Source organism: Epinephelus fuscoguttatus, linkage group LG17 (genome assembly GCF_011397635.1).
Source record: "Epinephelus fuscoguttatus linkage group LG17, E.fuscoguttatus.final_Chr_v1".
Lineage (NCBI taxonomy): Eukaryota > Metazoa > Chordata > Actinopteri > Perciformes > Serranidae > Epinephelus > Epinephelus fuscoguttatus.
The window spans coordinates 37,819,949-37,835,064 of NC_064768.1; the positions used below are offsets into that span (position 1 = coordinate 37,819,949).

General features: G+C 40.9%; 1 protein-coding gene across 2 annotated transcripts in view; it reads left to right on the forward strand.

Moving 5' to 3' along the window:
* The first annotated feature begins 3,546 nt into the window (after window positions 1-3,546).
* The window catches only part of ctdp1 (CTD (carboxy-terminal domain, RNA polymerase II, polypeptide A) phosphatase, subunit 1), a 108,906-nt gene continuing 97,336 nt past the window's right edge, over window positions 3,547-15,116 (forward strand). For both annotated transcript variants that reach the window (XM_049602015.1, XM_049602016.1), the window contains exons 1-7: window positions 3,547-4,142; window positions 5,626-5,709; window positions 6,554-6,647; window positions 8,264-8,392; window positions 9,598-9,748; window positions 10,472-10,562; window positions 12,580-12,746. In XM_049602015.1, the coding sequence (XP_049457972.1) occupies window positions 3,847-4,142; window positions 5,626-5,709; window positions 6,554-6,647; window positions 8,264-8,392; window positions 9,598-9,748; window positions 10,472-10,562; window positions 12,580-12,746 (1,012 nt within the window). In that variant the 5' untranslated portion in view covers window positions 3,547-3,846. The remainder of the gene's footprint in view (window positions 4,143-5,625; window positions 5,710-6,553; window positions 6,648-8,263; window positions 8,393-9,597; window positions 9,749-10,471; window positions 10,563-12,579; window positions 12,747-15,116) is intronic.

Sequence of the window (15,116 nt, forward strand, 5' to 3'; positions counted from 1 at the left end):
ATAATATACAGTTTACAGTTGACCTGAGGTTTGTATTATTTTATTACGGTATGTCTTTATAGTTTATTTTATATCACAATTTACACAACTTGGATCTGATGTAGATGCCGCCTTCTCCTGCGGCTCCTAATCCTCCTCATCATTCGCTGATCGTATCTATTTATCATTTGCAGCAGCAGTGCTGTGAACAACGTTATTTCCTCTATCACCATGTTTCGTCTCCTAGGAGACGGACCAGCTGGACCCAAACAAAAGTGACATGTACGCAACTGTCCCAATTCTCCTTTTTAAACAGCGTCGATCCCTTGCGCACTTACGCCCCTAACTGCACTTTTGGCAAGTGCACTTCAGGGAAGACCTCAGGGCGCAAGTGCGGGTATTTGGACAGGGCCATTGTCAAATCATCAAGTCAGTGAGTCAGTGAGTGAGCCCTTTATGCCCCCTTACCGTAGGTCAGCATCGATGCGGACTTACGGTAAGGAAATTACCCACAGTTCATAGCGTTGTGACGTCAAATACAGGGGCTGCCCTTGGAACACCAGAAGTGTTATAAAAAAACCCAAAAACACGGTCGGCAGATAGGCAAACGGTAACGTTATGGAAGGAGAGCCAAAAAAACAGATAGATAAACAATGAAACATTACATTAACAAGGATTTAAGATGGTACATAAACACACATGAAGTCAGAGGAATACCAGTGGTTATATTCCACACACAAAGAATATATATACAGTATATCTATGTATATATACATAGATATATATTCTTTGTGTGTGGAATATATGCTGACAATAACCGATAAACAATCACACCCAGAGCCGCCAGTGTCAACAACATTTTGTAGAGAGGGGGATAAGTGCTGTCCCATTCCTATTTGTAGCATCCGGAGCCCTTTCAGACTCTCACACTCAGTCACTTACAGCTGACGTCAGTTAAGTCAGTGAGGGTTCAGGGCTTGAGTCTTTAGGGACCGGATTGGAATTGGGCCAGGCTCTGGCCTCAGCTAATCAACGTTTGTGATGTCATCAAAGAGCGCCCTGCAAAATATACATAATACCATAGACATATATATATATATGTATATATATGTCTATGCTTAAAACTGCTGAGACCCAACCTGAAAGTTTTACTTTAGTTTACACTAGTCTGCTACTACAGACATTAAAATATATATTTGCTTTTTAGATTAATTGTTAGTATTTTGCCACCATGGAAATAAGCTCACATTAGCTTGCAAAGGGGAGCTAACAGTTAGCATGCTAGGACGCTAGCTGCTAAGTATTAACTCCTTGATCATAACAGAATGCTTTAACGTTAACTTTCATTCCTGCTCATTTTAGAAAGGTTACTGCAAGGAAATCTTTGTTTGGACTGTCAAAAGGACAGTGAGTTATAGATGTTTGTGTCTGGCTGCTAAAGTTAGTGGGCTAGCTGTAGGGCGCTAGCTTTTGCATTCTAGCAGATTGGTTCCCCATAAGCTTCACTTTAATTCTGCTATACTTTCTGTCACTGGGCACAATCCTGGGGGAAAAAAAGCTACAGTTGGCGGGCTAGCACGCTTATGCTAGAATGCGGATGTTAGCATGCTAATGCTAGTGCACTACAACTAGCCCACTAACTTTCACTTTATTATTAAACATTTATTTATTTAACATTACGGCCATAGAAATAAAATGACTGTCATTCTATTTTTATGCATTAGTTTAAACTATAGACCGTTTCAAACCGGGCAACATAAACATTCTAAATGGGTCCCTTTGTATTTCCTGTTTGAATGTATGTTAGTGCAGTAGCTGACAGGAAGTAAACGGGGACCAAAGTTGTTGCCCTAGCAACAAAATAGCAATGAAACAGTCCATAACTAATAAACTAAACACAATGGGGCGGCACGGTGGTGTGGTGGTTAGCACTCTTGCCTCACAGCAAGAGAGTTGCCGGTTCGATCCCGGGCGTGGGAGCCCTTCTGTGCAGAGTTTGCATGTTCTCCCCGTGTCAGCGTGGGTTCTCTCCGGGCACTCTGGCTTCCTCCCACAGTCCAAAGACATGCAGATTGGGGACTAGGTTAATTGATAACTCTAAATTGTCCGTAGGTGTGAATGTGAGCGTGAATGGTTGTTTGTCTCTATGTGTCAGCCCTGCGATAGTCTGGCGACCTGTCCAGGGTGTACCCCGCCTCTCGCCCGATGTCAACTGGGATAGGCTCCAGCCCCCCCCCGCGACCCTCAAGAGGATGAAGTGGTTAGAAGATGAAACTAAACACAACTAAACTATTTTTATGGTCACTGCCGAAGTGCTCTTGAGTAAAGTACTACACTCCCAGCTGCTGTGTGTTTATGACAGCAGAGTAAAAAAACTGAGTTTCCCCTCCAGGATTACTACTGTATATCCTCTGATGACATGAGACATTAGTGTAGTCTTATTTCTGTGTTACATCATCTTACATCAAGTCGATCTCTGTGGGCAACACAGTCCTCATTTCAAGCTTTGTGGAAAGTCAAAGACGTAATCAAGTGAAGAGTTAGGGTGGCTGAAGTGGAATTTGTAATTATGACCAAATTTTGTTGGGATTTAATTTGATAAAATGAGACTGTGTTACAAAATGTTGCAGTTTCTTCCATTTGTATGTAAATTGTTTCCAGTGTACAGTTTTTTTAATTCTTTGAAAAATCTATTTTTCTTATTGAACAGTAATTATTTACAAACAATGAGGCATTATGTATAACCACAAACACACTTAACATACAAGACACATTAGGAAGGAAAGATGAATTATAAGATAACATAAGGAACAAGGTGTAGAAAAGAGAGGAAAAAAATAAAAAAAAGTTAAATAAAATTCACTTCAATTCAGTAGAACTGGAAAGGAAATTTTTGTGCCTTAAAAAGCTTCAGTTAGAGTCACACAATATACAGAAACAACAATTAATTAATTAAAATGAAAGTATTTAATATCAGTCAAATGATTCAATATATATAAGATATAAAGTAAACCAGTGACTAATAGAGTAACATAGAAGTCAGATAAGTACAAGCGTTACTAAATATGAACTAAAATGATGGAAAAATGCAGGCTGCTCCTGATAATCAATGTTATATTGTTTATGATATAATACTGAGAAGTAGTGTTGCACGAGTTTGAGAAAATGATATTGCACCACATTGATAAATGATCATGATACTGAAAAGTAACATTGCACATGACAATAAATAAATAAATTGAACTTGAATGTGAAAATTGAACTCTACTTAAATTTATTTTTCGTTTATTATTATTATTAGTATTATTATTATTATCTTTATATGTTTTTACCAATTTTTTTCTGTCAAGTTCAATACATTTAGCACAGGACGTAACCGGAAACGTAGATTGGCCTTTAAAATAAAAGTTGTAAAATTACTGACACAATAACAAACAGATGCGGACAATATCCATAAGAGGAAGCACTCAAAAATAAATAATGATAAACTGAACAGATTAGATATTTAGTGAAACTGTAGTTATTAAAATGTTTTCATAAACCCCATGGCGCTAGTGTTTCGTTAGGTATTTTATTTTGAAACAAATGTGGAGGACTTGTTTTCATGTCGCTGGCTGCACGCGCCACCGGATGCTGTAGCGACCTGTGTCGCTGCAGTGTTGCGCTTTCCTGTTTACGGGCGGGAAGAGCGAACGTAGCTGACTGGAAGCTACTGTGTTTAAATCGGCAGCACATTTGTTTTAATTCTCCTCGATGCCCACGCTGGGCAGGATCTACTGATACACGGGGCACCGCGAGGTCTAGTGGAAACCTTTTACGTGGACCGTTGCTGAAAACTAAAGGGATATTTTGGAGCGTACACGGCAGATGGAGGATCCTCCTGGAGATTCTGGCGATGGTGGCGCGGGTGCAGCAGCGGAGGGCCCCGCGGTGCAGGTGGCAGATATCTGCTGGCCGAGCACGGCTCTCCCGCTGCGGCTCCTGGAGTGGAAAGTCAAACCCGGGACTCTTGTGAACGTGGACTCCGTGCTCGCACTGTGTGCTCCCATAGCCCAGGAGAAGGGGGCAGAGGCTGCTAAGCTGCCAGAGAGGAAGGTGAAATCGGACCGTGCTGGTGTAGTCAAGGAGCTATGCTGTCAACTTGGACAAGTCATACCTCCAGGGTGAGTCACTCTGCTGGCTATAGCTAGCAAGTGTTTACTGACCTGCCCCCTGCCCGGACAGGCTACAGGCAACATGTCAGCTGTAGTTTTGGTACTGCTTTGCCAGCTACTTACTTCACCCGCAGTGAAACGTCAGCTAGCTAACGAGCTAACATTGCTATAAGTGCTAACTGAACGTTAGCTTGTTTGCTAGCTGTACTCGAACCACCGCTCACAGCAGTTACTCGCACCAGCGTCAAGTCAGTCACAGTAAACAAGGGAAGTTTGAAGCGGAACCTTCAAAATAAAAGTGTATCCACTGATATAGTTTGTTTCTGGGCATTTTCAGTGGTTTAAATCGTAGTGAAAATGAAAACAAACCGTTAGCAGTATTTTAGAAAACGTTTTGTAAAGTCTTACTCGTAATGTGGATACATTTGCAATCATTCCCACAGGCAAAAACATGTTTACGCTTTTATTTTGAAGGCGCGACCACGAGAAGTTGTCTCGTTTCATTTGCATTGACGCAGCCGTCCGTCGCGTGCATGTAGTGTGTACAAGCTGTGTAGGCTGACAGGTAGAGGTCTGGCCCCAGGCTGCTGCTGTTCCCTCTGAATTTGAACCGCACATTTTAAACACCTGCTCGCCTTTTGTTACAGAGGAACAACAGATATATGTTCCAGCAGCTTCGTAGCACACATTTTAAACCATTCCTCTGATAGCAGTGAACATTTACACCTCTGATTGGAAACTTTAAATCATTTGCTGTCACGCCCGTGAGACATGAAGTTGTGTTGCCTTCAGGTGCTCTCTGTAAACTCCCGCTCCTGACTTTGGAGACCAACGCTGCTTGTTGTGACAGCAGAGTGACCTCAGTAATATCAAAACTGCAATATGCAATTGCAATGTTTAAGTGTAGGTACAAGTATCGATTTTAAAACTTTATAAAAATTATCAACATTGCTAATATAAATGAAACCTTTGGTAGTCTACTAGAATGATTAAATCAATAGCTTATTGAGTCCACTAAATGCATTTTGCTGCAATATATAAATCTACATCTCATTAAATAAAATAACATAACTAACGGTTGTAAAAAGGTAATACATTGAAATATATCATGATACATGTCATCAAAATACTCAGCAAATCACAGTAATAATGTATAATGTATGTTATGTATCATGACTTAGGAGACGTGATAATATCGTATCATGGGGCCTCTTGTGATTCCCACACAGACATGCTTAGTTGAATGGATTAGAGCTTGTTCTTTACGTCACACCCAACATCTGTGACTCCCTTAAAGCAAATAAGTCACACATAGTTTTAAGGGCCACAGCTCATCAGTGGGGTCCATGTGCTATAGCATGTAACGTCTAGTAAACTTCATTTATACCGAGGCCGTGCATGCCACGAAGCAAATGTTCTTTAATGAGTAAATGATGCACCGTTACTGAAACATAGGTATAGTTTACTCTAACATTTGTTTTCTCTCTTGCAGGGGCGTCATCGTCAGAATAGAGGAATGCAGCCATCCAATAGTAATGAAAGGTTTATGTGCTGAATGTGGCCAGGACCTGACTCAGTAAGGACATGCACACACTGTCACTTTTTATACTCTTAACAGAAACACTTATGTTGTCATTTTCCTGTTAATTGTTAGGATGATATCTGTTCTGTTCCCCCTCTGTCTCTGACTCTCACACCCAAAAGAATGTCAAAGTTAGGTAAAGTCACCTGACATCTTCCAACACGGTTCAGTGAAGAGCGAATGTAGAGCTGATTAATTACTGATTTCTTTAAAGGTGTTACATTGCAGTGCCTCAAAGCTGACAAATAACTGTGTATCTGACCTGGAGTAGTAGAGTCTGTATTTTTTGATACCATCAGATGGCACCAGAGATCAGACGGAGAGAGCCGAGTGCAACTCAGGTCATAAACCAAGTGTTCACAGCCTGCACTCTTCCTGCTGTGTTGCTCAGATGAAGGTGTAAAATTTACAACTGTGAGTTACAAGCCAAGACACTCAAGATGTGTTGTAGATTTATGTCGCTCACAGACACAGTATGGTAGTGTGTGGTATTATTGCGATGAAGCTGTTTTAAAGGTGTTGCTTGAAAGGAACATGAAAAGTTATTTTGCCAGTCACCACCAAGGGAAGAGGATACGTGATAAAAATACCTGCTGGCACTGAAATGTTACACAGCAGGGTCTTGCATCATGGCATTTGATCACATGTGTTGACAGACAAAAATATGATGAGTGTGCCAACAGTAAACTGAATCACTTGCTAACTGTTGTATTTTCTTCGCTAAGTCGTTTGTGAGTGCTGCTATTCTTCTGAGTCACAATATGTTCAAGGACCTATGAGATGTACAAATCACAAAATGCATGACTCCCACTCTTTTTTTTTTCCCTTCCTTTCTCAGGCTGCAGAGCACAAACGGGAACCAGCAAACTCCCATCTCCACAGCAACCGTCTCCATGGTGCACAGTGTCCCTGAGCTGATGGTCAGCTCAGAGGTGAGTCATATGATGGAGATACATGGAAGACTGGGCTAGTAGGGCAGAGATACTTTACATTCATGCCGTTATGAGATCTGTGTGTGCACGTATTGCTATTTGAAGGCCCCAGTCGCTGAAATATTTTCCAAGATATTAAATTTGGACTGTTGAGTATTTTGCACCTTCAAATGTGAGAAGATGTAACAAATGCTCAGCGTTTCTTTGGGAGAATTTCATACTTGTCAAAATAATTGCGATTAATAATTTTATCCCAGTGTTCAACAAAGCATACTTAAGACTCTTAAAATGGCAGTAAAACATTCCTGAATCATTTCTTTTCCATTTCTCAAGGAGCAATATTTTTATTGCCTCACAGATATGAGGACAAACATCTTTTAAGTGAATGTCCTTGAGAGTGAAAAACAAACTAACACTCTCCAAAAGCCAGGCTTTTCATCTTTAGCATCATATGTTTTTCGTTCTAAAATATGCTGATGTTTGATTAAGATCTTTTACGTTTTTAACGAGTCTTTCTTATTGTTAGTTGCATCGCAGTTTCTTTGGGTGCTGCTGGACACGATATTCACTATTATCCTGATAATGGAAAACCACTACGATATTGTGATCGTGATAAAATCGTATATCATCCCCCCCCCCCCCGTTTAGAACACATAACTCTCAGGTAATGCATTTTTTCGCCCCTGATCTGAGTTATTTAATACTGAGTCCCAATCCATTGCTTCTGTTTTCCTAGATAATACAGCTGCACATTATAGTACCTGTCAGTGAGGGGTGTAACCTGTGCTTGACAGCTGAATAGCTACGCAGTACATACAGAAGAAGATAATCCCTGCATCCGAGCTGTTGCTTAATGTGTAATGAGTACTCTTCACCGTGTGTTGCTTCAGTGGAGCCTTTGCCTGAGTTGCCTGATGAACTTTGTTCCGTTTGAGTGTTTATTTTTGTTGTCTTTGCATGTTTTGTGCGATGACATTAATATTTTACTCTTATTGGCCGTTTGCTCGCGGGGATTTTGTTGCACTTGCAGTACAGCCACGCACCACAGCTGACAACGAAGCAAAATGCAAGATACACTCTCACACTGAGCTGAAATGAAACGAGTGCACATGAATAACATAAATAGAAAGATTTGCATTTTGCGTTTGCCATGTGAGGGACAGACAGTATACAGGATTTATATAGCTCGGTATAGCCGATCCTGATTTGTTAAATAATGCCATGATCACCTCAAAACTGATCTCTGATATTTGAGCTGGACATCCCTAAATAAGAGTCTGTTTAAGTCCAAGTTTCTGTAACTTATGTAGTAACTCATTAAGGAAAATATTTGACCATAACAAAAATGGATGACTGTCAGTTTACTGTCCCCCCCCCCAAAAATCTATTAGGTCAGTTACAAAACAGGACACAAATAAAGAGGGAAAAACTGTTCACAAAGCTGGAAAGAATCAAAAGATGTGAGCCTAAAACATCTAACGCTGAAATGTTGGTAATAAAAACTTTATTAATAGATAATAATATATGGTAAAAATGCCCTGAGGTCACTGAGAAACAAAGTGGTGGTTGATGAGGTTTTGTGATACTCCATTCTTTGTCTTTATTCACTCCAACAGCAAGCAGAGCAGCTGGGCAGAGAAGACCAGCAGAGACTCCACCGGAACAAAAAGCTGGTCCTGATGGTGGATCTGGACCAGACCCTGATCCACACCACTGAGCAGCACTGCCAGCGAATGTCCAACAAGGTACTATTCCATCATATCACTATTTTCTGCTGTCATCACTGTGATTGATCGGGAGGCAATCTCAGTGTCTGTGACTGAGTTTCATATTCTGTCCCTAAATATATTCAGTTTATGTTTAAGACTGGGGAATAAGGAAGCGGAACAGAACTGTACCATAGACACAGTGATTCCATACTGCATAACACTCTGTGTTATAGATTGAAAATCAATAACTGGATGTCTTTGTTTGTCCAAATGACCTCAGTCTCCTCGGAAAGTAATGAGCTGTTGTACCTCCTACAAATGTGCCACTCCAGTATAAAGTAGCGTTAGCACAGATGCCCAAATACTGCTACATTTGTTGGCACGTTACCATCAACAAAAATAAGGGGAACAGGGTAAAACCTCTGTCCTTGTGTACAGTTCAGACAACACGGGGATGCACTGGTAAAGTAACTGCATTGTAGCAGTGGTTCCCAACTGCTGGGTCACAAGTCCATTCTGAGTGCATCGCAAGTGACTTGTAAACATGTCAAGTTTATAAGCAACACACTTTATTTTTAAGTACAGTGAATTTCTGGCATGTAGCTTTTATTTTGAAGTGCTGTTTCCTGCTGCAGAGTGAGGAGAAATGGACAGCTTCTTGAAAGAGACAGCAAACTAGCTTGACAACGTGACCAAATGCAAGTATGATGCCAACTATGTGGACCTTGAGCTAATGATTAAGGAGAAATCTGGACTCTGTGGCTGCACCAGATAGAAACCACTGCTTTTATAGTGCTACAGGTGGTCAAAGACTTCATGAGATTCATGAATCTGAATGTATTTCACTCCACCTTCCAGTGGCCTTAACTATAAACGCTTTGGGTTTTCTGACAAACAACACATCAGATGAAGTAGTTCTGCTCCAGTAGAATAAATCTGTGTGAGTTTATGTCAAACAGGAAGTGGATGGATTCAGGATTATTCTGCTGAGCCAGATCAAAGGGCTGTCTGCCAGTATAATGGCAAAGCCTCTGTAGAAATGACTGTTATTAGTACATGCTGTAATCTGCACACTTGGGTCAGGGTCTCTCTTTGTTTACCTTTTATAAACAAAATCTAGTCGTAGGCTTCTGAAAGTACTTTGCTTTGCAGTTTTCAGCCTTTCATCATTGTTTTACTGAAGTCCTGTTTCTTCTTTTAAGAGCAGATGTTGAGAACTAAACCTGTATTATTTCCTCCAGGGCATTTTCCACTTCCAGCTCGGGCGAGGAGAGCCGATGCTCCACACGCGGCTGCGCCCACACTGCAAGGCTTTCCTGGAGAAAATCGCCAAACTCTATGAGTTGCACGTCTTCACGTTCGGGAGCCGCCTTTATGCACACACCATTGCTGGTAATAGACTCATTCGCACTTTACCGCAAATTATAAGTACTGATTTTATTCATCCACACTGACATCAGAGTGTTGCAGCATTCAAAGACAGTGTGGGGAAACTGTTGGTCTCTGACTTGTACTGCCTGATTGTGTCCATAAGAGGGAGGTGTCTGCTCGTGTTTTCTATTCCAGGTCACTGTTGTGCATCTAATGTCTCTTTGCAAGCAGCAGGGGTGCCACATTTTAAAATGCATCTTCAACCAGTTAATGTTTTGCATTAACACTTTGTAACCTGCCAAACTTGCAGGTACACTTGACGACCCCTCACTTTCCTGCCCAGTTTTAGCTTTTTGGCTGCGAGCTGAGTGATGTTTCTTCCTAGATGAAAATATTTCACGTCATGATTCAAGGCTGCCTTATATTGAAGTGTAGGCAGTGTGTTTATATGCTGTCTTTTTGGTATTCAGGCTGCAATCTTTCATCATACTGTATTTAATAGAGGCAGCCTCGGTCCAAGTACTGTTCTGCCTCCATATGATGAATGTTTAATGCATTTTGAATTGGATTTTACTACTGTTGGCCCTGATGCAGGGAGGTCGGCATGTTTCAGAGCAGTGCTCCAGCTATTGACAGCTGCTGTGGTGGTTGAAGGAGACTCTGACCCAGCTGTCTTATGCAGTCAGGGATCGAATTGGCATTCAAATATGCATCTTTTTAATCTTTAATCTTTCTTTTTTTTAGGCTTTCTGGATCCAGAAAAGAAGCTTTTCTCTCATCGGATTCTCTCCAGAGATGAATGCATCGACCCTTTCTCCAAGACGGGGAATCTTAGGTGGGTAAACGAATGGTTAACAGTGCAGTCTGTGATCTCCCTGTACCTGTCCTGTCTCTCTGGATATTATTGTATTGTTTTGTTTTAAAGCACAAAGAGACAGTTTCCTTATTGCATAGATAAAACTTTGAATATGTCTCACGGGAGCAGTATGTGTACCTCCCATTTCAATACTATCCCGATACCTAGGTGCAGATTTGATTTGTTTTGGGATTCTACAAATATTGCAATTTAATATTCCAATTTTAAAGCGATTTTTGTTGCGTTTTAAACACTAGACCATGAAAATGTCTTTCTGACTGTTATTTCAGCAGCATCATATGACATAGCAAAGTGGTAGATGAACTAATATCTGTTCTTATGGCCTTATTGTTGTTAACAATTTCACTACAGTGAAGCATTTTGTGACCTCGCTCTGTGAAAGGTGCTATATTAAATGCACTTTACTTTCTTATTAAAATGTCCATGTGCCAGAGAATGATTAAAAAATATATATCATTTTTGTAAGTAAACGTAAACTGCGACATTTAGCTGACCCTGCACTGTTTCCCAAACATGGATGTGTTTGCGATGGATGCTGTAAGATCAACATTGACCACCACATATTGAATTTCTATTGTTTAGTAGCTATAATAGGTAAAATTATTCCATTGTAGAGCAGCGTGCAGCACATTGTTTCACTCTGCCTCTCGTCCAGCTCTCTGTCTCTCTGATCAGACCACAAACAAAACAAGAATTAGGTAGCTCCTGCACCCAGTGATCCTTCAGTCTCACTCCACGCTTCTAGCAGAGTGTTCGCTTGGAACAGAGTAGGCGGAAGCTCTGGAGTAGGACCTTCAGTAGCATCTGAAGTAGTGTTGTCACAATACTGCAATTTCTAACTTCGATACAATTCCTTGAAAAATATCTATTTGTTGCTGTTTTCAATACCACAGGAAATTAAATTAAAAGGGCATAAAATTTAACATTTTTATTAAAAGATGAATATAACAAGACTTTAACATCAAACCACTGAGTTATCCTTTCTCGGTTAGGACTTTACTTAGAACTATACTGTAGTAAACATTAACAATAATTAAAACCTTTGTACATAAACAGTATTCATTTTGCAGTAGTGCAGACGTTTGACATCTCCTAAGATTGTCACACATTTGTAAGGCAATAAAGTTCAAGAAAAACCCCCCAAAACAGTGCCAAACAGTGGTTAGAAGACAGCACCGTGAGTGATTGAAAAGAGGTGGGGCTATGGGGGCACTGCAAAGGTGTGTGTCACCTTGCTATTAGGAGAACAAAAAAGTGTGTGACAGTAGTGTTGATGCTGTCAGAAAATTTTGAAACCGCTTAAAATATTCAGAATCGATTTGTGTCGATAAATCAGTATTTTTGACAACACTAGGCAGCAGCAACTCAAATTCATCTGGCCAGGGTTCACTGTGGGCTGGGTCTAATGTGTGTGACAGCAGCAACAGAAAGTTTGCAGGTCCAACGGTGTGTTTGAGCTGGGCTGGCTGAAATTGGAGTTGCTATTTGAATGACTATGTGACCTTCTGCTTTCATGTTTAACCTGCCCCATGTAATAAAGACAAAAAAGCCAAAAAAATAATAATCTAAAAAACATGGCACTTAAGTGAGGCTGCAAGGCATCTATGGGATAGTTGGTGGACGAGCCACACCGCCTGTTGGCAGCAGTGAATTCACCCAAATCATTTCTTAGCTTCTGTAACTGTTTTTATCGTGGACGATCTGTCAGTGACTGTAGACGAGCACAAAGAGTGGAGCTCTGATTCTCTCTCCGTGTCACCAATGAATGGTTGTTGATGACATCTTGCAAATAACAGAGGTAGACTGTTGGTGCAAGCTTGCTATTTTGATTTATAGCAGAACACTATCTGTCACTGCAATATCACTACAGCCAAAGAGATAAATAACAGCCTCACACTGTTTATCTCTGGAAAAGCCTCTGTCAAAAAGCTTAGCAGTTTTCGCTAGAGTCATGTTTATTTTATTCTTCTGACAGGAATCTTTTCCCTTGCGGTGATTCCATGGTCTCCATAATCGATGACCGAGAGGACGTGTGGAAGTTTGCACCTAACCTCATCACTGTGAAGAAATACATCTACTTCCAGGGCACAGGGGACATCAACGCTCCCCCTGGATCACGGGAAGCTCAGATGGCAAAGAAAGGTACGCTGCCCACGCATCTTTGATAACATGAAGCACTTGTAGGAAGATCGTGAAACGACAAAGTTGCTGACGGTTTATGCAACACTGAGGGTCAAAGTGACAAGAACGCACTGTCCTGTGAGTAGTTTCCAGTTCTGTGCACATTCCCATGAGAGAGGCACTTTTAGCTGAAGTTTAACAAGTCAGTGCTGTGGCTTCACTGATCTTGGGCTGCTTGTACAGAGTCGTAGTGCTCATGCTGAATGTTACACAATACAGCACTTAGTTGGGAATAGAGGGAAAGAGTTTACTGTGCTGACACTGGCACTCAGCACTAAGTGAATTGCAATAGGAGGACCAATTCTGTTAAAGGTGTTTACAACTTCAATGCAGTTTATGAAGTTTTAATTCGTGATAGATGAGGACCACACTTACAAGTTATTTTTAACAGCACTGCCCTTAAAAAATTTCCACTAGGGGTAGGTGATATGGCCCCAAAATAGAATGATATGTCAGGGTATTTTTGCGATAACAATGTTCTTGACGATATGACAAATTAGTAAAAGAATATTTTATTATTGATTTAAGACCATAGAGTCATATTGTTTGATACCATGGCCACTGAGAAGTCCCTATTCTGATTGGCTGTCAGGTGAGGTAGTAACCATCCAGTAAAACCAGACACCTGTGACACAGCTCCAAAATTAATGTACCAGTATTAAACTGGAGGACAACAGCAGTGAGGTTTCAATTATTCAGAGCTATGAATGAAAGTGAAACGAATGAAACATAACAGATAAATAACACTGCAGCGTCTCAGTGACAGCCACGCTAATTTCTTTTCATCACAATATTTGCGCTCTGAACATCCAAATGAAAAAACAGTAGGAGGAGGAAACGTAGGATTTTTTTCATTTGCAGAGTTAACTTTGGTGCAGCCTGAGAGCTGCATGAGAAATGCGAGTAGAAGCAAACGAGCCTCCGCTTCATGCTGGGTGGCTCTCGTGGCCAGTCAGCACTGAAAGTGTTTTCAGAAGCATTTTTGACGCCCGTCACTCGTGTGCCTACGGAGCAGATACGCTTCCATTTCATTAAAGTTATCAATCCACTTAGGGATGGGCATTTTAAGTAACTTCCATATTTGAGTATTTGAATTAAAGTTTTGTAGTGTACTCAAATACTTGCTAAAAAAAAAAAAAATCAGTGTAACAAGAGGAATGGGCGATGCGGTGGTGCAGATGTTAGCAATGTTGCCTCACAGCAAGAGGGTTTGTAGTTCAAATCTGGGGTGGGGGAGCCCTTGTAGAGCCCTTGGTGCTACACTGAGGCCAAAACAGCTGAACTCTGTCCTATTAATAAGTGCAAGGTAGCGTTAGCCCATCACTGTTAGTGTGTGCAGGCAGATTCTCACCGACTGTTCCTTGGTGCTGAGCTCACACTCCAGCAGCAGCAGTCACATGATTAACAGAGAGAGCGACAGCAGAGCAATAGGGTGCTGAGCGAAGAAAGACACACAGATTTTACCCATTTCAAATAGTTAAACAAAGTCACATTCCCATGTGGGATTTTGGGCAGAAATTCCTCTATACACTGGACGAGTACTCGAGTACTCATGCCCATCTGCACAATCAAAACTGACTCAGTAAGAGGCAAGTCTCACAGAGACCCCACCACATTTTAATGCTTCCAGTCTATTTTTGTTGTGTTTAGTGAGGCATAATCTGCCTAGGCAGCTATTAAAATCAAACAAATATCCTGCTGTGTTTGTGTCTTGAACTTATTAATCATATCTAGATTCCCTGCACTCGCTGTAGGGGGCAAGGGAGTAAAATCAGTGAATCAATACATAAAAACACTGTTGATTTCTTCCCATGGAGCCAACATGAAAACTATTTTGGTTCAGTAAATCTCTGCAGGCAGTCAGGTTAGTGATGTCCACTCCAGCTCCCCAAGAGCTGCTGTTCATAGACATTTTTGGAAGACAGAGTCAATGTTGATTAAGGGACAGGATGCTTCCCTGATGCGTACGTCTCATATCCAGTGGAGATTCCCAGTCATCCTTTGCAGTCATGGAACATAGAACTTGAAATCTGTTAAACAAGCAGCAAAATCTGAAGATAGACGACCTGTGAATCGGTTTTCTTACTTGACACAGTTCTGTTGTATAAATACAGGATTCTAAACAAATTGTATTTCAATGGTCAAAAATGAGTTAATGCAGTTTTTGTTTTACATATGATAAGACATATTCTTAAGGCCAGGCATACAGGCATGACCAAATAGAAATCAGAATAACATCCCTAGCACTTGATTCATGTGCAGCATTAGGAGCCTACACACCTCTATTCACCAACCTCACCATGAATCAAACGTACCTGTCAATGACAAGGA